The sequence below is a fragment of the Mixophyes fleayi genome, chromosome 1 (assembly GCF_038048845.1).
Source record: "Mixophyes fleayi isolate aMixFle1 chromosome 1, aMixFle1.hap1, whole genome shotgun sequence".
Classification (NCBI taxonomy): Eukaryota; Metazoa; Chordata; class Amphibia; order Anura; family Limnodynastidae; genus Mixophyes; species Mixophyes fleayi.
This window is the reverse complement of record NC_134402.1, coordinates 142,117,080-142,143,401: the sequence shown is the minus strand read 5'-3', so window position 1 is coordinate 142,143,401 and position 26,322 is coordinate 142,117,080. Positions and strand designations below refer to the sequence as shown.

General features: G+C 39.0%; 1 protein-coding gene across 4 annotated transcripts in view; it reads left to right on the top strand.

Annotated features, from left to right (window-relative positions):
- The window catches only part of NFKB1 (nuclear factor kappa B subunit 1), a 98,217-nt gene that overhangs the window by 66,831 nt on the left and 5,064 nt on the right, over nt 1-26,322 (top strand). For all 4 annotated transcript variants that reach the window (XM_075201053.1, XM_075201035.1, XM_075201043.1 and 1 more), the window contains 10 exons: nt 2,273-2,425; nt 8,056-8,136; nt 9,551-9,712; nt 11,867-12,008; nt 12,107-12,221; nt 13,788-13,989; nt 15,222-15,391; nt 15,863-15,965; nt 18,786-18,910; nt 25,138-25,204. In XM_075201053.1, coding sequence (XP_075057154.1) covers nt 2,273-2,425; nt 8,056-8,136; nt 9,551-9,712; nt 11,867-12,008; nt 12,107-12,221; nt 13,788-13,989; nt 15,222-15,391; nt 15,863-15,965; nt 18,786-18,910; nt 25,138-25,204 — 1,320 coding nt within the window. The remainder of the gene's footprint in view (nt 1-2,272; nt 2,426-8,055; nt 8,137-9,550; nt 9,713-11,866; nt 12,009-12,106; nt 12,222-13,787; nt 13,990-15,221; nt 15,392-15,862; nt 15,966-18,785; nt 18,911-25,137; nt 25,205-26,322) is intronic.

The window sequence follows — 26,322 nt, the reverse complement described above, 5'->3', positions numbered from 1 at the left end:
AGATCGGAGCGGGGAGAGAGGGAGGCCAGTGAGGAGGAGGTTGCAGTAGTCCAGGCGGGAGATGATGAGTGCATGGATGATGGTTTTGGTGGCGTCTTGTGAGAGGAAGGGTCGGATGCAGGCGATGTTGCGCAGGCTTGAGCAAGGGATTGGGCGTGGGGGGCAAAAGAGAGAGAGGAGTCAAGGGTGACACCCAGGCAACGGAGTTGGGTGACAGATGAGATGGTAGTGTTGTTAACAACGATTAAGAGGTTGTGGTGAGAGGGGAGTCTGGAAGGAGGAAAGACTATGAGTTCCGTTTTGGAGATGTTAATTTTGAGAAAGCGTGAGGACATCCAGGAGGAGATGGCAGTCAGATACACGAGAGAGGGGAGTGGACGAGAGATCAGGAGAGGAGATGTAGAGTTGAATGTCGTCAGCATAAAGGTGATACTGAAGACCAAAGGAGGAGATGAGCGCACCAAGGGAGGAAGTGTAGACCGAAAAGAGAAGGGGGCCGAGAACAGAGCCCTAGGGGACTACTACTTGGAGGGACGTGGGGGCGGTGGAAGAGCCGGACGTGGAGACAGAGAAGGTGCGGTTTGCAAGGTAAGAGCAGAACCAGGCATGGACAGAACCAGAGAGGCCTAGAGAGAGAAGAGTTTGCAGAAGGAGGGGGTGGTCCACGGTGTCAAAGGCCGCGGAGAGGTTGAGGAGGATAAGTAAGGAGAAATGACCCCTGGATTTGGCTGATAGGAGGTCATTGGTGACTTTAGCCAGGGCAGTTTCAGTGGAGTGGAGGGGGCGGTAACCAGATTGGAGAGGGTCGAGGAGGGAATTGTCCGAGAGGTATCTGGTGAGACGACAGCAGACTAACCGCTCAAGAAGTTTGGAGGCATAGGGGAGAAGAGAGATAGGACGATAATTGGTGACGGAGGTGGGGTCGAGGTTGGGTTTTTTGAGGATAGGAGAGGAGAGCGTGTTTGAATGAGGAGGGTACAACACCAGAGGAGAGTGATAGGTTGAAGAGGTGTGCCAGGTAGGAGCAGGCAGTGGGAGAGAGCGAAGGAGGTTAGAGGGGATTGGATCAAGAAGACAAGTGGAGGGAGGAGAGGAAAGAATGAGGGAGCGAACTTCATCGCCTGTTGTGGGGCTGAAGGAGCTCCAGAGTTGTTTGTTAGAGGGAGCTACCTTGGTCAGTGCAGTCTCTGGAGTGTTGAGATTGAAAACCTGATTGAAAAGGATCTAATAGGTTGTTTGCAGAAAGGAAACATGTGAGGCAAGTGTAGGCAATTCTCTCAAGAAGTTTGGAGGGCCATGGGAGCTGAGAGATGGGGCGGTAATTGAGAGAGAGTTTGGGTCAGAATTTAGTTTTTTAGAATAGTAGTAATCACTGAGTGCTTGAAAAATTGATGGAAAGTCGGAGGGTTTGGGGTGTGAGGATTGAGAAGAGACTTAATTGTGTTAAAAAAGGCGTTTGGGGTTAGAAGCCTGAGCATAGATGAGAGACTGGAAGTATGCTTGTTTAGCAGTGTCCAGAGCATTTCTATAGGAGTTGTAGATATCAGTATATGCGCTGAAATCATTAGAGGTACAAGATTTGTGCCAGTGGCTTTCTGCTTTACGAGAAACTTTAAAAACAGATTGTATGTACAGTACGCATTAAGAACATTCTGATTTATGTAATGTAAGCAAAAATTTGTTTTTAACATTTTTATTAATGATAGTAAGAGTTAATTTATTGTATAACATTTTTTTGCATGCGTTCTGATGGGACTTTACATATTTATCTACATTATAAATATACGTCAGTAATTGACTTGAGAAAATAAAATAAAATTTGTTTAATCATGTTGTGTCAAAATGTGACTTAGGTCCATCCGTGGATCTACCCATTTACTTGTGAGTGAATGCAAACTTGTTTGTAAATGTGTGAATCTCTGTTATGTGTAAAACACATTTAAGACAGAGGTAGGTAATAAAAATGGGCCCTTACTTTTTGAAATATGTTTACAATTGCTGCATATGCATAGCATGTATTTAAAACCTAAAATATGATATTCTTTTTTTCATTATCCAGTATCTGTTCTTAAAATGTATTATTGACAAATCAGGAATTTGTTAGATATTCATATATTTTATTAACAGAACTTCTATTTTAAATATAGGTTCAAACTGTTTTTGTATTAATGTTTCTTCCAAATAAAATTGCCTCAATATCTCTTACTTACAGCTTCAAGAACAGATCTAAAGACTTTCACTATTAATAATAGCATGATTTTTCTTTCACTAGACAAGGAAGAAGTTCAACGAAAGCGTCTGAAACTCATGCCCAACTTCTCTGATGGTTTTGGTGGAAGTGGGGCAGGATCTGGAGGTGGCGGGGGAGGTGGTGGTAGCAGTGGTCTATATGGAAGTGGTTCAGGAGGTTCTGGAACTGGAGGAGGTACAGTAGTTGTAACACATGTACTTCATCTTTGTTTTCATTTAAATGTTTGAAGCAATGTTTATGTAAAATCAGACACCATCCTTTATTTCCGTACTAGGAAGCCATCAGGATTCTCATAACCATAGAATTTTCAAGCTTTTTACATATAGGAGCTTTCCCCTAAACTTCGATTCTCATACAATACAGCCCTGGAGCAGGTCACATGCCCCGTCTCTATAAGGGAAGCTCTTAGAATTATTCTCTAGACGCCGAGTAAAGACTCTCCTTTATGGAAGTCCTATAAGCACATCTCCTTGCTGCTCTTAGATCCCCATTTCAAAAGATAGCGTAGGCTGTCACAGAATTCAAAGATAGGCCATATGATGATGGTTTCGTTCTTTTATTGAAACCTGCCTTTTTTCTCCTGCACGCCCTGGCAGTTATGAAGAAACAGGGAGTACTCGGGTCTATCAGTTGGTCCAACTTTTTCCCACTAACCTGCTAAATCATGGCAATCTCTTTGGTCTCAAGATTCTCTCCATGTGAGAATATATAGTTACCTTAGTCCGTCTTCCTAGCACAGCTGCTTGGAGAGTGGTTGGGGTATGAGTCAGTTATAGTGCAAACAGTGACCTTAGAACTCTTGAGCAATAGTAGCAAGAGTTCCCCATTCCTCGTCATTACATGTTTTGTTGTATTCAATTAAGGGACGCTTTAGTTACACAATTTATCACAAACACAAAGTTCATTCACCTATAATTGAGGTATTTTCAATTATTTTGTATATTCAACATGGATACTCAAGAGGTCTAGTTTGTAGACTTTACTTCACTTCTCACTTCATTAGAGTGCGTCCTAGCTTAATCACTCCAAAGTTTTAATCCAGATGAAAACTGGCCCTACTGATACAATGAATGGGAGGATTGTTTGGATTTTCTGCATAAAGTTTACACTTGTCGCAGTGGACCGCAATTGTACACATTAAACAGGGTGTACTGTGCCCCATTCAGCTGTCCAAATTTAGGCCATATATGTCTAGAGTACTTGAAATGCTCCTCCTTGGCTGACATCTTTATGTATTTGCTTTAGTTCCTATCCAGTAAATGGAGTTTGTCTTTTGGTGCTGTGTTTTAAGAAATTTCCTTATGAGCACTTTGTTAACCCCGATCACATTAGCATTTTTGTGCTTATAAATGGGCTTCCATTATCACGTCATCACCATTCTTTACTCCATGAACTGCCTTGCTTTGGCTCGCCACTCAAGGGGTAACTTGCTGTTGTACAGTAATTACAAATATATGTAGATGTTCAGTAAACATAAAAACTAAAGGAAAACATTATCTTTGGTTTTAATTTTAATTATTGAAAAATTATAAAGGGGAAGAAGGTAAGAGGGACTGAAAAAAAGTGTAGGGAGAGGAGAGGGTTACTTCTTGGGCAATGAAACAGTAGTTTTTGGAGGCACAGTATGGTCTAGAACTAGAAGAGTGGAAGTGGAGTGTTATTAAATTAAGTTTATGTAGACCAGGTTTTATAAAAAGAGGCCGATGTCTTCCACAATGTACTAGATATACCAAACCAAGGGCATCTAGGGTCGGAGGGTGCTGGCATTTCTACAAGAACGGAATGTTTGTATTTGTAATGCTTTGTAGTGTTTTAAACATCAGACCAGAAATTCTGTATGACCGGGTTAGCCCACATTATGTGAAGAAAACAACCAGACTCTTGATAACCACTCCAACAAAGAGGAGAAGCACTTGGATAAATCTTCTGCTCCTGGTTGGAAGCAGGTAGCAGCAGTATAAAAGCTTATATGCACTGTTTTACATGCACACTGATACACCCAAGACCTCATTTAGATCTGTTTCCTAGTTAGACTTGTAAGGATATTTCGGACGATTAATGGATACTAACATTGAATGATGCAAAGAGTAAATGAGGCCTCTGGATAGACAATGGTGCTCAAAGTGAGTTAACAGTCTAGCAGCAATGCTGGTAACATAGGCTAGAAAGATTTCTTAGTTGCAGGTACTGATTAAAGGTAGAGGAAGGGAGATTATAGGGTTTTTAGAAGATTTGCTAACATAGGGAAGTTTTCCAATTTGATTAGGTAATGAGAATCTAATATAGACATTAAAAAGATAGTAAATGCATTAGTGAAAATCTCAGTGGAAAAGCTGGTTTGTGCTGGAGTGGAATAAGAGGAGATGGAGAGTGTGCTAGGATAAAGAGTCTGTTACAACGCAACCATATTGTGAGAAGCTGGAATAGATCTTTCCATACATTTGTAGTATTGTAGATATACAGGGATATTATTATAGATTATACAGGGATAGTATGGCTCTTGTTTGTACTCTTTTCTGATTATCATAAGGATGCTTCTAATTTGTGGGCCTGTCAGAGTACTGTGCATTTTATTGTAATCTTCTGCTAGTCCAAGATATCCAGGTTTGACGTTGGCGGGGATAGAACAACTTGTAGCCAATCAGAATGCGAGATAAATGTTGTTGACCGTGTAGGAGGCAGTGACCTGTCTAGGCCCTGATTTGTGGAAAGGCTACATAGGCCTGGGCCTAGCAGCTAGGAATTGTGCAGTTGGTAGACTGCCCCTTGTTTCATTACCTTAACCATTTTCATATATATTATGCCTGACAGATTAAAGAAAAATACCTGCTCATTATAAATAATATAAATAATATAGTTATGACTTGCAGGTATTGTACCTGAGAGGTTGCAATAATAGAGCTCTGTTGCAGTGGGTGGGGGGTCAGAGGGATGGGACACAAAAGCGTCCTGCCTGGGGTGGTTGGTGAGGTGAGAAAAAAACTTAAATCATTGATTATGTTAGTGAGAGTAGGGCTGCATGTGACAGAATCAGTGTCATGAAGGTGAATGGAGGCAGGCAGGTAGCTACAATCTGAGAGAGATAGTTGTAGGAGAGGATCCCCCAGTAGCACAGAGTAGAGATATGAAACACAGTCTATACATCTAACTTGGTTGTGCTCATTGAGGGTCTGTGCTGCTGCAAAAATCAGACAGGACCAAGTCCAAATCTGTGAAATCCTAATGAGGTAAAAGTATTTTGAAGATTGAGGGATGAGTACTTGAAGTTACATAACTGCCATTTCCACAAACACTGCAGTCTTTCTGTCTCCTGCATGTTGTAGCTTGTGCTGCTTAACTGAAGATTGCACATTAAAAATAACCATTCAGCAATGACTTGCTCTTTCCTCTACATGAAAAGATCTTTTTTGTTTAGCTGGAACTTCTAGACATAAGTTTGGCACTGCAAGCTGTGACCTGCAGGCATGTGATGACAGAATGTAGTTCAGAAGTAAATTAATATGGTGTAAATGTCATTTAAAGAACAACAAAACCTAAAATGCAGCCACACATTTTATTTAAATTTTTGCATAATTTTGTATAAATGTTTACCTATAAATTTCACTCCCAGGAGAACAAACAGGAATGTAATTGGACAAAGGCTGTCAGTAAGAGGAAAGAAGGACAAGGGAGCATATTTAAGAATGACCGCATTTTTAACACAATCCATTTCAATCCTTATTGCAAAGATAAAAGATGAAGATTGTGTGCATTTATTGAAAAACTTCAATAGGAACAACAGTCACGGAAGACTGCTGTTCTTGTGAAGACCTCTCTCCTATCTTTTCTATGGTCACTATCATAAAATGACCACATTTGTGATAGTGACCGGAGGGTAGAGCAGTAAGGTGCGGTGATTGCTCTTTCCATAGTGCACATCTGAAAACATACACCTACGGTAATGTACGCCAGCCTGAGTAGTGTAAATTACCGTATGTATAAATGCCTTTTAATTACTTGTTACATAGCAGTCCCCATAGACATATATGGGGAGCGCTATGGATTTCAATAAAAAATGCAAAGCAGCAGATATCGATGTCCTATTAATAAATTTTAACTACACTTTAAAATGCAGCTATTATTTATAAATGCGGCTACTTTTTAAAAAAATGCAGGATTTTTATGAAAAATCTGATTGTTAAATAGACCCCAATGAGAGAAGGATGACATATTATTTAAATCTGGTGAGTTGACCATATGTGGTACCATATCTAAATTGGCCAATCCAGATGTTTGTCATTTCAAGTTGTTTATTCTGTAGTAACAAGTTCATGACATAGTTGTTACTTGGCTTCACATTTAGGCCACAACTGGACAGGTTCACTATTTGTGAAGTATAGAACCCACCTCTGGGCATGCTTAGTAACATAAGTGGGAGTTAGTTGTGTAGGTAATTCAATATTGAGAGTTCCAAGTCAGCCTAGGGACATTTTTATGAAGGGTTCTCACTCAAAATGATTTTATTTTAATGAGCCACTTACAGCATTCACAATTGTATATGTTACATTTCCCATACTTTAATAGATGTAAAGATCATTGACATTGTATTTCAATTTGATGAACAGTTAAGTGCAATCTATTACTGCCTATTATTAGCTGTTTCATGACTTAACAAGGGCGTTTGGAAGGTGCCACTGACTGCGGCATTACATTGCTCAGTGTCATCACTTCATGTGTCAGGTCTCTGCTTACATGTTGCGTGAAGGTAAACTTGGTGCTCATTACTGTGGGCATCAGGTTTGTTTGCTATTTCTGTGCAACTTTATTACAGATCATCTGACTGCCAGTTACTGACCTGGATTATTCATTACTGTCTCTGTGCCTGTTGTCTGTTTAATAACTGACCATCAATTACTGACCCAGACTGTTTTTTTTACCATCCGGTATGCTCAATACCTTGATTCTGGGCCTGTTTTCCCACCTCCAAAGCTGAGTTTCTCCTCCTGACTCTTGGCCTATACTAATGTCTGTGTCTAGTTCTAGTGCATTCTGGTCTGTGCACTGTTGTCTCTTACTTAGTGGAAGTAGGGAAAGCACAACATTCTGGGATTAGGGGACAATACATTGATTAGACTCTGCACCTAATCTGCAGAGTCTAATCAATGTCTTAAAATAAATGTCAGATTGAACTCACAAAAACAAAATTGTCCATTATTACGGTGATGTCATGCCAAAAGGTTCATGGTGAATTGTTCGGAGCCACATTCTAGAGATCCTCTTCAGGGATCCCAGCCACTGTCTGTTATATGGATTTGTTTAGGGCAATGTAAGAGACTGAGGGGTAAATCTATTAATCTACGGATTTGTCAATTCACTGATTATCTGCGTGTATCTGTGAGCAGCACAGTGGCCTAGTAGTTAGCACCTCTGCCTCACAGCACTGGGGTCATGAGTTCAATTCCCGACCATAGCCTTATCTGTGTGGAGTTTGTATGTTCTCTCCGTGTTTGCGTGGGTTTCCTCCGGGTGCTCCGGTTTCCTCCCACACTCCAAAAACATACTAGTAGGTTAATTGGCTGCTATCAAAATTGACCCTAGTCTCTGTCTGTCTGTGTGTGTGTCTATGTTAGGGAATTTAGATTGTAAGCTCCTGTGGAGCAGGGACTGATGTGAATGAGTTCTCTGTACAGCGCTGCGGAATTAGTGGTGCTATATAAATAACTGATGATGATGATAATTCAGAGATTTGATGAATCCTCAGATTAATGCATTATTTCCTCTGGGTGTACACAGCCATTTTAACTATCCCACTGTTTTATTTGCAGGTTATGGCTATTCTACATTCAACTATAATAATAGCTATGTAGGATTGAATTTTCATGGCGGCACAATGAATTCCAATACAGGTATGACATGCACTGCATTTATTGGACTAAAAAAATCCCTCCTCAGAAATAGCTTACACAGTTATTTTTAGCTGTACTGAGGAAAAAATGATTTCCTCTTAACTGAGAGAAAAGCATTTTCCAGGTTAATAACAGAAATGTTTTATTTAATCATGATTATAAAATGATGTTATATAAAAAATGTACACTTTTCTTTGCAGAACTAAAGACATTGTTGGGTCTTTGTTGTATGGTGAAAACTCATTTCTCTAACACCAAACTTCCTGTGTGAACTAGTTAGGAACAGAGTGCTGTAGGATATACACAACATATTTATGAGATTCCATAGAATATAATGTATGCAAAGAATTGTAATTACTGCTGTGGTATAAAAACATTGTCATATATGTTTGTGAGTGTGACAAGATGCATTTTCATTGTGAAGCCTATTTAGAGGCTACTGCGGTAGTAAAAACAAACAAACGGGGCGTTCCAAGTATCGCTGCTGCCCTACTGCTATCGACCATCTCACGATATCGATAACAGAGAGGCCTCATGGGAAAAATATTATTATTTAAATAAAGCATTTTTCCTTAGTTAAAAACAATTTACAATGAATTTTAACTATCTGGCTTTTACCTGTTCTCATGCAGCTAAAAATATTGTTTTTTTCTTTATAGATTCTTTCTGTGTTTTCAGCAATGTATTGTTATCATTAGGCAGAGATGTTTACTATAAATGCCCGAGAAACATTGCAAAGTTGCTGTCTTGAAACAACTGTATCACAGCAGGGATGTGTTGTATCCTGGGGCACTGAAAGTAAACTATCCTTTTCAGCAGTGTAATTAAATAAACATCAGAAGGATAAAGCAAAATTTATTTAGTAGTACCTGCAGAAGAAAATGATCAAGCCATTAAAAAGGATTACACATGGCCTAAAACAGATGGCAGCAATCTATGTAGAAACTAACCTAGTTTAGGGGCCTGTATAAGAAAGGGAGAAAAGGGCTTTTCCCTATCTAACAAGCCCTCTGGCTTTGTGAAGACTATCACTGGGTATTACAAAGTAAAAACGTCAAATCACAGAAGTGCCACATTTAATAAAGGTTATCCTGATATCCCCTCACTTCCATAAATATAGGCTTAGCAAACAGTCTTTTAGGAGAAATCAAGTGTTATATTTAATTATACAGTTGGTTCTATTACATTAGTGCTGCAGTGCTGGTGAGACCTGTGCCCCCAGACAGAATCCAGTGGCCTTCATCTCAGCTCTATTGAACTGGTATTTACTTGGAATTTGTAATTTTACAGTAAATATTTAGCATTTTGTATTACAATAAACACAAGTTCTTAGAGAAAATTGTGGTTCCTACATGATTGCTAAGGGAGAAGAGTTATTAAATCTAGAATCTGACAATCATTTGTTTGCATTCAGCTTCACAGCCTCAGTGTGGAGAAGACCAGGGATGTGATGAGCCTGTGTGCTACCAGCTTAAACACAGTGAAAGTAGCTGTGAGTGTCTGGAGGCCTCGGTTACAGCGAATGACACACAAATAGATGATGTAAGGGAGGAAGTGGAGACCTGCAAATTACCTGGTAAATGTAAACAAAGAAATGCTTGTGGTCTTTATCAGTTTCAGCAAATACAAATTACGCCTGGTTCTGTTTTTGCAAAGATTCCCTGTGATTCTCAATAATACAGTCTGAACTGTTTGTATACAGTACACTATTGTCATATGTCTGTGTGATATTGAGGGTGCATTCATTGGATATCAATTATCTTTGTTTTATAGTCATTATTATATTATTTTATGCAATATATATGTGGATTATGGGCCTGATTCATTAAGGATCTTATCTTAAGAAACTTCTTATTTCAGTCTTCTGGACAAAACCATGTTACAATGCAAGGGGTGCAAATTAGTATTCTGTTTTGCACATAAGTTAAATACCGACTGTTTTTTCATGTAGCACACAAATACTTGATAGCTTATTTGTACACTTAAATTTAAAGTTGATATTTGTGTGCTACATGAAAAAACAGTCAGTATTTAACTTATGTGCAAAACAGAATACTAATTTGCACCCCTTCCATTGTAGCATGGTTTTGTCCAGGAGACTGAAATAAGAAGTTTCTTAAGTTAAGATCCTTAATGAATCAGGCCCTATGTCATTAAGGTAAACTTTCTATGCCCTTACTCCAGGGGTGATTTCCAGGGTCTTATGCGAGGTTCATACCCTGGCTCCTGTTTATAAAATAAAACCTGACCAAAGTAAAGTTTTGTTTGTAATTATATATGCAGAGCCCAATTTCCTCTCCACATCAGAACTATGTAGAATAGCCACTCAGACGTCATCCTCTTTACTCCTGTAAGTTTGCTGCCTCCTTGGAAATGGTTGTAAATGTACTTGGCCACTAATGTCGATGGGATGCCTTTTCCTGCTTAGGGATGAACAGCATGTGGTCTGCCTGCAAGAGCCAGTACCAGCAATAGGCTATGACAGGCTGGGCTGGTGATACTGTAAACTGGAAACCCACAGCATGGGGTTCTCCTGCCATTGTCAAACAGCCCTAGCATGGGGCTGAATTCCCTTGGGGCAAATATAATGCCCCCCTCCCCTAGAAGAAACAGCCCTATACTGAATGCCCTAGGGCTACTCCCAACACTCCTGACAGTGGGTGCTGGGGTAATGAATAGTTAACAGGTAGAAAAAAAATAGTTTTGTTTTCCTGTGGCAGTAATTGTCCTAACACAACCTGGGACATGTTGGGCACCTGGAAATTACTGGTAATTGAAAATACAAACTCTGTGATAAAATCTGTTATTAAAAACAATACTCCCACATTCCTCCTCTTTTATCCATTTATTAGTCACCTAATAATAGGGATGATCCTCTCATTTTTCCCAATTTTTGATCCATTCGGAAAAAATGAAAAACCGTACAAACGAAGATTTGCTCCTTGTGGAGCGAGACGTGAATCACAGCAACTTGGCTCTGACTGGTCAGAGTGTTCGGCTTATCCACAATGAATGAACTACATTGATACCATAGTAGTTTAGTGAAAAAAAGCACCCATAGATTGTAAGCTTGCGAACTGGGCCTTCTTACCTCTCTGTCTGTATGTATTACCCAGTACTATTTTATTACTGTGTTGTTCACAATTGTAAAGAGCTCCAGAATTTGCTGGCACTTTATCAATAAATGTTGATGGGGATGATCAATACAATCAAGTAATTGAAAGTCAGGTTCTTACATTTGCAAACATATATTTAAATCATGGACCAGAATCCACGAAAAGTGGCACCTGCATGAGCACTATATGGTAAAATATAAACAATTGTGTCAGGAAAAATGTGCTGCACGGCCATAGTTTTACCATTCAACAAGTGACCCCCGATTGCTTTATTCCAACCTGTGCACTCAAATGGATTCAGTGTTGTGATATGGAGCATTGTTGATGCACGTACAGTTGAAGTCCTAGAAATGATAACATTTCACATAAAAACTCCTGAAATAATGAAAACTGCAAATAGCTTTGTGTTTCTATTGCAATTTTCATGCTTGCTGAAAAACGCATTGCAAATACATGTGTGAGCTTGTCAGTAAATGCAGGGGAGGTTCAAATGAAAATGAAATCAATCTCTGCTTTGACTAAATACCGAGGGAAGCAGCAGCCCAGTATTCTTGAACCTTGCAGTGCTATCTTCCTCTGACAGTTATGACTGTGTCACTTTCATTCTTTTACAGGTTGTTATTTCCTGGGGAAAACCATGCAACTTGCAGAACGACACTCAGCTTCCCTTTTTGACTATGCTGTGACAGGAGATGTAAGAATGTTACTGTCAGTACAACGCCATCTAGCTGCTGTTCAGGATGAGAATGGGGACAAGTAAGACTTTAACTATTTTGTTTTGTAATTCCGGCTTGTTTGTAGCTGGTATTTTGTGCAGTTACAAAATGACATAATGTTGTTTGTTCTATTTCCAGTGTTCTTCATCTGTCTGTTATCCACCTTCACGCTGAACTGGTTAAGATCTTCTTAGAAATTACCTCTGGGGTTGTATGTGAGGATATCATCAATGTGCGAAATGATCTTTATCAGGTATGTTGCTACTTCAAGGCAGCAGGTCATACCTTTATACCAAAAGCTGACTGTTATTTTATATTTTACATATATTATGGAAGTTACTGCCTATTTGTCTACAAGGTCCATTTTGATATTCAACACCATTAGAATTTCCATTGCACACATATCAAAATTTAGAAGTGTCGGTATGGAAAATGCAAGTGAATGGGTTTTGTTCGTTTTACAATTAAAGCAGTACGAGAAGTGGCACTATGGTATACTGCACCATACCGGCCCACTTCAACCACTGATTAGAACACAGAAGTATGTATTATTTTTAATGCAGGGTACACTGCACTTACACATTATAAAGGCAACTCTTGTGATCACTGAGACTTTACTCCAGTAAGGAAAGGTAGAAGAAATCTCAATTCAAGTCTCTTTTACCATAGCCCCAAACAGGAGCTAATAGTAGCTGGTTTGCCAGTAACTTTTAGATCAGTACATTAGCTCTATGAGTGTAGGCAGTAAGGAAAACCGATTGAAGTCTTGACTCTTGAGTTCCACTAGTAGAATCTGTCTCTTTTTCCACTCTATCAATCTATATCAGATATGTTATATAAGTATGCATAAGGTTTCTCTAGAGTTGGGGACATATAACATCTTAAAAATTGGGGTAACTTTATGGGGACAGCCTATTTTCATGAATGCATCCTTCAGAATCTTGTTTTTTATTTTTGCCTATATTCCTCTCTATTTTACATTTAAAATAAAGAGTTATTACTCCTACCAAAAGAAAGCCCTATTTGTTGACCCCCAAAATATAGCTCAGAGGTGAAAAAAATTGGGCTTATTGGGTATAAATACAATATAGATAGCATATGATGCATTCTAGAGAATGCTGCTGCAGTACTAGTAATGCTAGTAACAGTGATTGTGGTTATGATGACACTAGAAACAGTGGTTTATAGTGTCACCACCATTTACTATCGTTATACAGTAAATGCTAGTTTAAATGTATGTCATTAACACCAGTGGGTATGAGGTTTTAAGCTGCAATGGTAGAAGCCATCATTCTTTTTAATGACCGCTAAATCTGAATCCACCAACTTATGTGCATGCAGTGTCATTGGTGAAAAGATGGGGGATAGGTAAGAGGTTAAATAAAAAAGCAATCATTTCTGAAAGAAAATGTTACTATCCACAATAGATAGTTTTTCATGTACTATTAAATTAGAAATGTATTATCTCTTGGTGCGGGTGTACCTTAAATGTAATTTAGCACTGCATACTGTATCTGCCAATTTGTTTCATTATTTAAGGAAGTGGTTTTCAATCCACTGGAGAAGAAGAGGAGTGTTAGCAAAAATATTAAGTTAAAAAAATGCAAATGAAAACATTTTCCTTCAGTGATAACGACCACCTCTATGAGAGATGTCATACCTTGAGCAGTGGCCACTTTCTTTGTACTACACATCTTACTCATTAGGTGTTTCTAAGACCTGTGGGTGGGTACACAGGGGGTGTATGCTGTTTACATTAATAAGCACTCTACCTTTACACCATTAGTCCCATATTAATTAACTCTTTCTATATATGTAGACTCCGCTGCATTTGGCTGTCATCACTCGTCAAGCTGATATCGTGGAATATATTCTAAAATCAGGAGGTGATCCATTAATGTTAGATCGCAATGGGAATTCTGTTCTACATCTCGCATGCAAAGAAGGAGATGCAACCACCCTCAGCATTCTCCAAAATCACCCAAAAATATCTGAGATCTTAAATCTTCCAAACAACGAAGGTAAGCACCTACTTCTTAATTCTGACCAAAAGTGTAGTTTTAACTTAAAATTAAACTAAATACCTAAAATAGTTGTCGTTTCTCCTGCCACCCATGCCAATTTCACATATAGGAAAAATAACTTAGACGATCTAACATCAGATTTTGAACTTTTAATGTTGAAATCGGATATCTCCTCTTGCGCCAATTGAAATTGTTTAAATGCAAAACATTTCCACTGTATATAGCTGCTTCATTATACTCTACACAGTGATGTTACTGCCAAGTCATATGTTTTTTCTGGCCTATCCGTTTGAAAACCTCAGCCTTACTATATATTGAGATTGGTGTACAGGACAGTGATGTCATTGAATGCCAAGTAGTGATAGGGAAGGTTTATCTACAAATAAGGCTCTCACTTGAAACTCACAATTCATGTGACTGCTATAAGTTCCCACACCATACTGCAGTTTTTGATGGACAGTTAGGCTGTTTAGATCTAATTATCGTCAAATTGCAGTATGTGTGGGCACCAGAATGTTCAGATGCCATTCAGGACTGGTCAGTGGCAGATCCAGGGGGGGCGATCGGGGTTTCTCCCCCCCCCCCTACCCCCTAGCAGCAAAAAGCCTACCTTTAAAATAGGTCCCAGCCGCTGACCTAAACAGGAGGGGGCAGTGCCAATTGTGAGCGGGAGGCGGGGCTAAACACAGGCCAGCCAATCACATTAGCGGAGGGGCGTGATTATGCAAAATCGCCCCTTCCTAAACAAAGTCTAGGTCCGCCCCTGGGACTGGTGGAAAATGAAGTCACCTAGTCACCTGTACAATTTGACCACATTCATGTGTGGCCATATTGGACATAGATCTTGCTGCTTAGGTCTGTATCTTACCTTATATGAGCAGCCAACAAGACAAAGCATGTGCTCAGGGGTGAGAGATAATTACCTACTTTACAGAGGTTTGGAGATTTGCTTTGGTTCATTTGTGCAGGTTGCAAAAACCCACTTTAAAGTATAAAATATGGCTACCTAAACGCTCAATGGAAATAGCTTGTTTCTAAAAGGAAGACTAGTTTATGTACTAAAATAGGTGATGTAATTTAATTAAGATCATCTGAAATTTCAAGTGTAGTTCACCCGTAAATTTGTTTTATCACGGTTTTACAACTTATGAAAAATGTTATGTCACATATGCATGATTGTGGTTAATAATGTTGTCCAAATCTTAACAACACTGTTTTTTTTCCATTAGGCTTAAATGCAATTCATATATCAGTAATTGAAAATAGCTTGCCCTGCCTCCGACTCATGATATCAGCCAGGGCAGATGTGAATGCTCAGGAGCAGAAGTCGGGGAGATCCCCTCTCCATCTGGCCGTGGAACAAGACATCATTTCCCTGGCAGGCTGCCTTCTGCTTGAGGTGATCCTAAACACTAACTTCATCCACACATAACTCAGTACATTCAATAAAAGTTTAAGAAACATATCTTATTTCCCAACTATTGCATTAAAAAATTCCAAAACGGAGTTCCACAATTTTCGATAGAAGTTTAATCCACAGCTATAGTTATGGTCAGTGGCAGAAATCTAAAAAGAGGTGCCCTGTGCAGGAAAATTGTTTGGGGTTACCCTTCACTAGTCCCACTGGTTCAAGGTGCCACATTTTATGCATGTGGTGGTCACCAGTGTCAGAGATAAACACACCGAGAGACATATGTTACTCAATAAACAAGAGTCCAGTCCTAAGATGGACAAACCATTTATTGAGCATTTGATACTGGGCATCAAATATTATTATCCTCTGCCTAAAAATGGTTCTAAAGTATCTGTGTAGCTGTTGTTATTATGATTATTATTTTTATGTTCTTAAATATTTGCTTAATTCCAATAGGGAGATGCTTGTGTAGATAGTACAACATATGATGGAAGTACCCCTCTCCATGTAGCTGCTGGAAGGGGCTCTACAAAACTGACAGCTCTTCTGAAATCAGCAGGTATGTCTACACAGTCTCTTAATTCTTTTGTGTTTAAACTGTTTTTATTGAAAGTATGTAACGGGAAACAGTGTCAGAAATATCATTGACAATCTTACACAGACCTTTTGAGTATTTTAATACCATCACAATGTAAGGAAAATGGAGAGCATGTGGAAACATACTAAGGGAAATGTCAGGAAAGAGAATGGAAGTAATGGAGGTTGGGGGATTTAGTAATTTGGGACGACCATCAGGAGTGTGATTATGGGCAGCAACCATAGAGAGTCCAAGGGGTAAATGTATCAAGCTGCAAGTTTCCGGCGGGTTTGAAAAGTGGAGATGTTGCCTATAGCAATCAGATTCTAACTGTCAATTATTTAGTGCATTCTACAAAATGACAGCGAGAATCTGATTGGTTGTGTTAAAGTTATTTTATTGCTTACCAATAAAACATTGTCCAATGCGATTATTGTGGTTCCAAAGAACAAAGATATTTAATTGCAAAATATAGCAGGATTTACAGAAAGCCATTATTATGCATTAAAGATGTTGCAATAAAGCAGGAAAGTATAAAAACACAGAATACATTATACCTCCTCTAACATTTCATCCAGGCCCAGGATAAGGTAATCATGTTTGCTGTGTAGTCAGGCAAAGAGAGGGAGAACAATGGGCCGGCATGCTTATATGCAGCTTCAGTATAGAAAAATCTACTGGTGATGTCACTATGTAAACAAGCATCATTTCTAGAGGTCTTCATTGGCTCAGGGTTAATGATATTCCAGTTGTATGCTGATCATAGGCTAATTTAAAGGATTTCTCTGAGTAGGTGTGATCACCTTCCCCCAACAGCTGAAAACATGTGCTTCTCAAGGAAACTGACCCAAACCAGTTCTAACAAACTTAAAACACAATGTCATTTTAATCATTCAATCTTTTATCTTCCATAACTATTGATCGCAGGAAGTGAACGCAAAGCTGAAAGTAGCGGATTATAGATGATAATGTGCAGATGACACTAAACATGATACATTCCCTATATCCTGATCCTTAGATACTTTTAATATATTCTCATCTATGTATAAACAATCTAATACATTTTAATAAATAAATGTGGATTGGAACCTTAATAATGTGCATTAATTACAAGTGTAAGTGCGAATGTAAATGTGTGTTATGAATCCGTGCGATTGCGTCATAATACGTGGCGTATTAATCGTAATCGCACTGTAAAACAATATTAATCAATTTGGTTTACTTCATCCAATTATTTGACTTCCACAGTTGCTATAGGCAACTTCTCCACTTTTCAAACCAGACAGAAACTCGCAGCTTGATACATTGACCCCCAAGTATTTCTTTACCTGTAGAAAAAAGCTTAACGTGTGGCGCTTGCCTCAAACATATATTTTTTTATAGCCATTTGTATCTTTGTAGTCTAACCAGCCATGTGGTTGTAAATTCTGATGATTCGCAGAAGTAATTACATCGTTCATAGTCATGTAATAATCTATCCGAGCATACCAAGCCTTTAGTGAAGGGGAACTTAGTAAGGATTTCTTCTATTTGCTGATAGGAATTTCAAGTTTAAAAGCCAAAAGCCTGGGTCCATAGGCACCTCAGAGTTTAAGATAATTTTAGTGGTTCTGGCTACCTCTGTCTAGAAAATGTTTTTTTTTGGGGCAATCCCACTAGATGTGCATGTAACATCCTATTGTGTTGGCACTGTAACTATTGGATAGGATAATGTGTGGTCTATGATGGGTGGTAGTAATTGCAGCAGTACATTTGCAATACAGTCCAGAATTGTACAAATGCTGCTATTACATCACATATCAGTTACTGTCTTCTATCCCTGTTAAATCTGAGGAACAGAAGAATAGCACTGATGATAGGATAACAAAAAGAAATCATGTAGCAGTGACCAGAACACAATATGATTTCCACACAATGAAGATCAAAACAGCAGATGAAGGCCAAGGAACTGTTATTCAAATTGTACTCTTTTTACAGACATTTCCACAACGTTGCTATTAACCAATACACCGCATTTGATTCATAGTACTACATTTATATCCATATCTCCACTATTTGCGTAACACCTGCAACCTTTTCACTTTGACACTCTCATTTCCCATCGACAGATGTAGCTCTTGGTGATATATTTTTGTTCTTAAACTTGCAGTATAGTAGCACTCTCATTTGTGTCAATGGTACACAATAAAAACCAAGTATTTCTGATCAACTTTATTCAGTAGAAAGTAATGTACAGTAGAGCAAGTATGCAACAGTAAATGTCTTAACTGTTGCTTTTGTATTTATTTATTAATAGTTATTTATATACTGTCTGTGTATTATGCAGTGCTTTACAGAAAATATTTAATCATTCACATCAATCCCTGCCCTATTGGAGATTATAATCTATATTCCCTACTACAGGGACACACTATGGTTAATTTCATTAGAAGCCAGTTAACTTACAAGTATGTCTTTAGAGTGTATGAGGAAACCCACACAAACTCCACACAGATAGTGAACCACTGCTTTGAGGCAACAATGCTAACCACTGTGCCACCTTTTCTTTGTCTAGCATTATGCTCCTTTGATATCCTGGCAACATTTTACACTTGTACTTTGTACTAAACATATATTTATGAGATCCTTACCTCATTTCGTTCCTTGCATACTTTTTTTTTCATACATGCATTTTTGTGTATATGACACTTACGGATAATGTTGTCACCAAGACTTATGTAGTTAACCTGAGATACCTGGTGAAAGTGGATGCATCAAACTAAAGGAGAAAGTCAACAGTTTTTTCTTTTTATTTCCTTCCAGGTGCTGATTCCTTCATTGAAAACTTTGAACCCTTATACAACTCTGAGGACACAGAGGAAGAAAGTGATGTAGATGAAGGAATTGTGTCTGGCACAAAACCATTAGACATTGCAATCAGTGATGAGGTTAGTTACTTCTCTCTGTTTGTGGTTTACAGGATTGGTGGTAATCTATATCCCGATGCTTGGGATATCTACACCCACTAAAACTACAAAAAAAAAAACGAAGACTGAAATAACGACCTACTTAAAATATACACTTACCTTAACTCCGACGGCGGTGATTACAAAAAGCACTGCTATGCTAGTGCTGATAAATGCGAAAATGCTGGATGCTGGCGCTTCATTCTGACGTCACCGAAGACAGCCAAATCTACATTTAAAGTGGTATGTTAGGGTGCGCCGAATGTCGGTAACGTACATAACATCAGAATGAAGCGCCGGCATCCAGCATCTTCACATTTAGCAGCAGTCACATACCAGTGCTTTTGGTAATCTCCACCGTCGGGCTTAAGGTAAGTGTACATTTTAATTAAGTCCCTATTTCACTCTTTGGGTCTTTTTGTAGGCATAGTGGGTGTCGATATCCGAAGCGTAGGGATATCGTATCAAACCATCAAGGATATGTGTCTGTATTACCTGTTTTTCAAATAAAAAAGGCCGTTTTTTGCAGTGTCCACAATTCTTATGGGAAAGACATTATTTGGTCACTGGCCATTACTAACGTTACTAAATTTTGGTACAAGGAATCGGGGGTGGGAATCGGCGCTCCCTACTTACTAGTGAGGGTTGCTGCCTTAGGAAAGGGGGTGAAAGTAAAGGGAAGTCCCAACCCTTTAAATGCAGATATGGAGATGGATTCCCCTAGGCGCAAAGGTGCTTGGAATAAGATTGGATATGGAAGTGGTGGTGTAGAAAACCATATAAGCTCAGAATTGAGGTGATGATTGCATCACTCTGGTCATGCAGTTTATTACACACAAATAGACATGTATCAAAGTACTACATGTAACCAGGATTGCAACCCTTGTACATTATATATAGAGGGACGATGTAGCGTGGCAAAACAGTCAACAACTTGAACTCTATGGTAAAACATAAAACACATATAAAGCCAAGATGAACTTAATTCCAAATGTCCTTTCAAATACGTATTGAAGTTATCAATCTAATAGACACCAGACACCGTCATCCAATAAAGGGACCGATATGTCATATAGTCTCAGTTTCTAAGCATTAAGTATCAAAATTTCAGAACTCGATGGCCCCAAAGATAATAGGGCTGGCATCCAGACTCTTTGTAATACAGCGTCTGCAGAGCTAGTTTGTAGCGTAAATGTCAAAATGACGGGGGGCTGATATGTGGGCGCTGTAGGTAGCAATTCAATGTGTCAACATAGTGTAGAGGGCAAAAACTAACAGAATGTCCATACGCCAAATGGCTAAAGACTTGATAAGTCAGAACCACTGCAGCCAAGAGGTAATGGAATGACTTACCCTAGTGTAGGGTTGAGGATGTATTCGTTCTCTCCAAAATTCTTCCATCCCATCTGTAAGCAGTGTGTATGATGATGCCAAGGTAGTAGCCCTGGAGACAGAGTAGTCGGGGCCGTAGCTGGATCCAGGCTGCGCATGCGTCGGTAAAGATAAAGAGGTTCCTCGCTGAATCGCAGTGGTATACAAGCGATCAAATAGACGAGGAGTTTGCAGTTTGAGTAAGAGCTAGGTATAGGCAACGCGTTTCGCGTTTAAGCTTCCTCAGGGATATAGGCAATCTACTGTGCTTGAAAGGAGGTTTAAATAGGCACCATTCCTAGTGGTAGTTCATGATTGGTTTTTGCTTAGTCTGCCATATGTCCATGTTGTGATAGACAGATACTGTAGCCAATGAGAAACTGTTAGGCATAGAATACAATAAACGAGATCACATATTAATCGATACAAATTAGACAGTGTAAAGTAAAGGATGTAAATAAATGGTATGGTAAGTGGTAACATAAATACACCTTGAAGTGTACCTAGTGAATGCTGGAATGTAGTATGCTGTTGCATACATGATTAAAGGAATTGCCCCAATTCAAAATCGATATTGAGACCCTCTGGTGTAAGGGTTTTCATCTTAAAAATCCACTTGGATTCTTCCCTTGAAATCAACTTGACATAGTCCCCTCCCCTCCAGGATTTTGCAACTTTACTGATGCCCATAAATTTGAGCAGTGATGGATCATGAGTGTGATGGGTCACAAATGTTCAGATACACTATGTTTCCTGAAGCCCTTACGGATGTTTCTGTGGTGTTTGGACACCCTAACATGCAGTTTCCTGATGGTTCTACCGAAAGCCTGGGAGAGTTTTAGGAAAGGAAAAAACACCTACAACACTGAGGTCAACACTACCCAGTGTGGACTCTTAAATAGACTAGACCAAGCAGCATACCAAACTACTAATCATTCACAAACTCATTCAGAGGTAGAGGACAATCTCAAACTTTTTTTAGAATTTCCACAGGGGTTCTCTCCTCAGAAGGACCAATGTCCAGCAAAGTACCTACATCTGACCCTAGAAGTAACCCAATACCCCTTAGAACACGTCGTTCCACACCCTGAAGGCAGGAAAAGGCAAAAACCGTCAGAGGGAGACGAGGTATGACCACAAGGAGCAAGACCGAAAATAAGAAAGTAGTTACAACCAACAGAGGGATTTTCAATCTGAGTAACACTCCCCTGACCATACCGCTGTTAGAAGTACTTGGCAAAGGTCTTAAGTTCGGCCCTGACCATCCCCTTGGCAAATTTGACACCTACATCAATCTTCACAAATTCATCCGCAAACTAACCATTAAAAAATATTTCATCGGTCCAGACAAATGCATGTCACACAAGGGCACATTGACACAGGATACAGAGTTTGTGCATACATATTTCAAAGAAAAATCGACCTTCTACCCTAGCTACCTCAAAGGACCATCCATCACCGCATTTCAAAAATTAGTTGAGACAGATATTAATCGGATCCCAGTTACAAACAAGGAGAACAGATGCTCGAACCTTACCAGTAGAGAGAGGAAAGCCCTTAGGGATTTTAAAGAGAACCCTGATCTTGTAATCAAACCAGCGGATAAGGGCGGGGGATCACCTTACTTGACAAAAACCAATACTTAGGAGAACTTAATAGACAGATTAATGATACGGACACATACGAGCGTCTTAAATGTGACCCAACTAAGGAGTATCAGAATGAACTAATCAGCCTCCTAACATAGGTCTTCCAGAAAGGTATTTTTAATAAAGCCGAATTTGACTTTTTGTACATCAAATTTCCAAGAATACCAGTCATATACCTACTGCGAAAATACACAAAACTCTCCACAACCCACCAGGCAGACCTATTGTTTCAGGTATAGATTCACTCACCACACATCTATCAAGTTACATAGACTCCTTCCTGCAAACCTTAGTGGTCATGCAAAAAAGTTACTTAAGGGACACTGGACATGTCCTCGAAACACTTAGAGATGTTATTTAGAAAGAGGGGTACATTCTGGTAACCTGCAATGTCACCTCTCTTTATAGGGTCATTGAGCACCAAGTGGGTTGTTCTCATGTGCGCAACATTCTCCAAAGTGAGTCAAACCTCCCTAGGGAACAAATTAACTTCATTAATGAGGCCATTACATTCACCCTTCACAACAATTATTTCTGGTCAGAAGAAATTTTTGCAGCAGAATGGGAGAATAACACCATTTGGAATAACAACCCTTTTACGCAAGATATACTACTCTGGCATCGCTACATAGACGATATCCTCTTTATCTGGACAGGCCCCATGGAAGACTTACACCTATTTTTAAGGTATATTAACCGGAACAACCTCAGCCTTCAATTTACTTCAAACATCAGCCTCCAATCTGTACATTTCCTTGACTTGTAAATATACATTGATAAAGAACAAATAGAGACCAGAACTTACTTCAAGGAAGTAGATTCAAACGCCTACATCCCTTCCACCAGTAGCCACCGTAAAAACTGGATTCAAAATGTCCCAAAAGGTAAATTTACCTGATTAAGACAAAACTGCTCTAAGGCAGATGAATACAACACACAGACCCTCCTTCTGAAGGAATGATTTTCCTAGAGAGACTATGACCCAGAGATTGCAGAGCAGGCTTACACTACTGTTAGAGACACAGATAGAAGCACTCTTCTCCAAAAGAAGGACAAAGTAAATGAATCTATCCAGATTCCCTTTATTAATAGGTTAAGTCATGATTCCAAAAAAATTGAGAAGATCAGAAAGCATTTGAAAGTCCTATTAGGACTTAAAAAACCAATTGGTGAATAGCACTTTTCCCCCTAGCATCACCCAACCTGGGAGCACTTGGTTAAAAGAACGGGACAAAGGCTTCTATCACTGTAACAGGTGCACAGCGTGAAAGGTTGGCCGCATCAGTCATACAAAACCATCTACTAGCTTTACATCCCATACCACCGGGGAAGAGTTTACCATTGATAATAAAATTACATGTGATACCACAGGGGTGACCTACTTATTACAGTGCCCCTATGGTCTTCAATATATTGGTAGAACCATCAGGAAACTGCATGTTAGGGTCCGAACACCACAGAAACATCCGTAAGGGCTTTGAGAAACATAGTGTATCTTAGCATTTTGTGACCCATCACTCTCACGATCCATCACTGCTCAAATTTATGGACATCAGTAAAGTTGCAAAATCCTGGAGGGGACGGGACTATGTCAAGGTGATTTCAAGGGAAAAATCCAAGTGGATTTTTAAGATGAAAACCCTTACACCAGAGGGTCTCAATATCATTTCTGAATTAGGGCAATTCCTTTAATCATGTATGCAACAGCATACTACATTCCAGCATCCACCAGGTACACTTCAAGGTGTATTTATGTTACCACTTACCCCTTTACACTGTCTAATCTGTATCGATTAATATGTGATCTTGTTTATTGTATGCTATGCCTAAATGTCTCTCATTGGCTACAGTATCTGTCTATCACAACATGGACCTATGGCAGACTAAGCAAGAACTAACCAATCATGAACTACCACTAGGAATGGCGCCTATTTAAACCTCCTTTCAAGCGCAGTAGATTATCTATATCCCTAAGGAAGCCTAAAGGCGATACGTGTCGGATATACCTAGCTCTTACTCAAACTGCAAACTCCTTGTCTATCTGATCGCTTGTATACCATTGCGATTCAGCAAAGGACCTCTTCATCGCCGCATGCGCAGCCTGGATCCAGCCGCAGCTACACCTACTCCAGGACTACCACCTCGGCATCATCATACACGCTGTTTACAGATGGGATGGAAGGGATTGGAGGGAACAAATACATACTCTCTAGGGTAAGTCTCCATTACCACCCATTTCGTTACCACTCGGCTGCAGTGGTTCTGACTTACCAAGTCTAGCCATTTTGCGTATGGACATTCTGTTAGTTCTTGCCCTCTACACTATGTTGACACGCCATTGAATTGCTAGCTACAGTGTCCACATATCAGCCCCCCGTCTTTTGGACATTTACACTGCAAACTAGCTCTGCAGACGCTGTATTACAAAGAACCTGGACGCCAGCCCTATTATTTTTGGGGCCACCGAGTTCTGAACTTTTGATACTTTATGCTTACAAACTGAGACTATATGACATATCGGTCCCTTTATTGGATGGCGGTGTCTATTATATTGATAACTTTGGTACATATTTGAAAGGACATTTGGAATTAAGTGCATCTTGGCTTTATATATGTTTTACCATACAGTTCAAGTTGTTAACTGTTTTTCCACGCTACATTGTCTCTCTATATATAGTGTACAAGGGTTGCAATTCTGGTTCATATGTACTACTTTGATACATGTCTATTTGTGTGTAATAAACTGCACACAACAATACAGTGTTGCAATCATCACCTTAATTTTGAGCTTATATCGTTTTCTACACCACTTCCATATCCAATCTTATACTGAGAGCACCTTTGCGCCTAGGGGAATCCATCTCAGTTACTAAATTTTGACTTACATGCTACATCAGTATTAAAATATAAATAAAAACTATTTGCCTTCCCTGTTCCATGACAATATATTGGTCCTAACTTTGCTATTCACACTGCTTACTGTGTGCAGATACATAAAGGGTGTGAAAGCCCCTCCTTCCCCTACACCCCTACTGTGTGTCTACAGCCCACAACCAGTGATGCTAACCTCACTAATATGCTTGGTTTTCCCACGCCCTTATACTTCATCTGTGGGGTATTAGACAGTTGTATTACTATATATTACTCCTATCTTCTTTTAAAAGTTTTAATCTTACTCATGTCTCTTAGGTGTTTGAAATACTGAATGGAAAGCCATATAAATCACCAGTGTTGTCTGAAGACTCCTTCCCACAAGGTATAACAAGTATACAATAGACTCAACCCTGTATATCTTCCACTATAAGTAATTTTGTCACATTTATGACACACACCAAGCCTTATTACTGCTGAATTCTTTTTTTACTAGGACAGGCTTGGAAACGTCATTAGACTCCACTGGTGGGCCCCTAGGTTATAGTAATATGTTTAACCCAAGGAATACCTGATAAATTCCACTTTATATTCTTCTGTTTTAAACATATTAGACATACATGCATGTATTGCAGATTATTCTGTGTTTAGAGGATAAAATATGTGTGTTATTTAAAATGCAATATTTTGCATAGTACATTGAGAGTGGATGTATTGTGTCTGACAGTGGATTTGTGTTAAGGGGAAGAGCACAAGGAATACTTGTATTATGTGGCCTTTGAAAATCATAACAGCTCTTGTTAATCAGAACAGTATTAATCTGTTGCACTAAGCATGCTATCATATTTCTTTAAAAGTCCTTCCCAAGTCCCTGGTCACTGATGTTATCAATAAACCAATTGCATGGTTAGCAACAACATATGCTGAAAAGCAAACATTGTATAATTACACAATGTTCTTTGCTTTCAGAATATAAGAAAATATATCATCCACTATTAGAGAAAGCATTATACCAGCTCTCAGCAAAAGCTAAACCTTCCAAACTGTCAAAATAAACTAAACGATTATCACTTTCATCCATATTAATAGATGTCTCCTATGTGGTGTCATGATATAAGTGTTTCTATTTTTTGTAGTTTACTTCCACTTTAAGTTCACGGTTGTAACTCAAAATTTTGTGTGCCTACATCATTTTATGATCTTTTGGTTCTAAGGAATGTTACTATTCCAACTGATGTACACCCAACCAATAAGTCACAGTGACTGACAGCTTCTAACCTTTTTCAGTTCCCTTGAAAAACATGAAAAATAAAAGTCTTCCTGTCATCTACATTACGTAATGTGAGAATATTAGAAGTTATAATAAATGACTATGATTCTGTCCTCATTCAAATAGTTCCCACATCTTACAGCTGAGTTTACATATACTGTGTTTCTATATTGTTTCAAAGTTCTTTAAAGCTTGGTTTATTCCACAGGTACCTCTGCTTCTAACTCTTCACA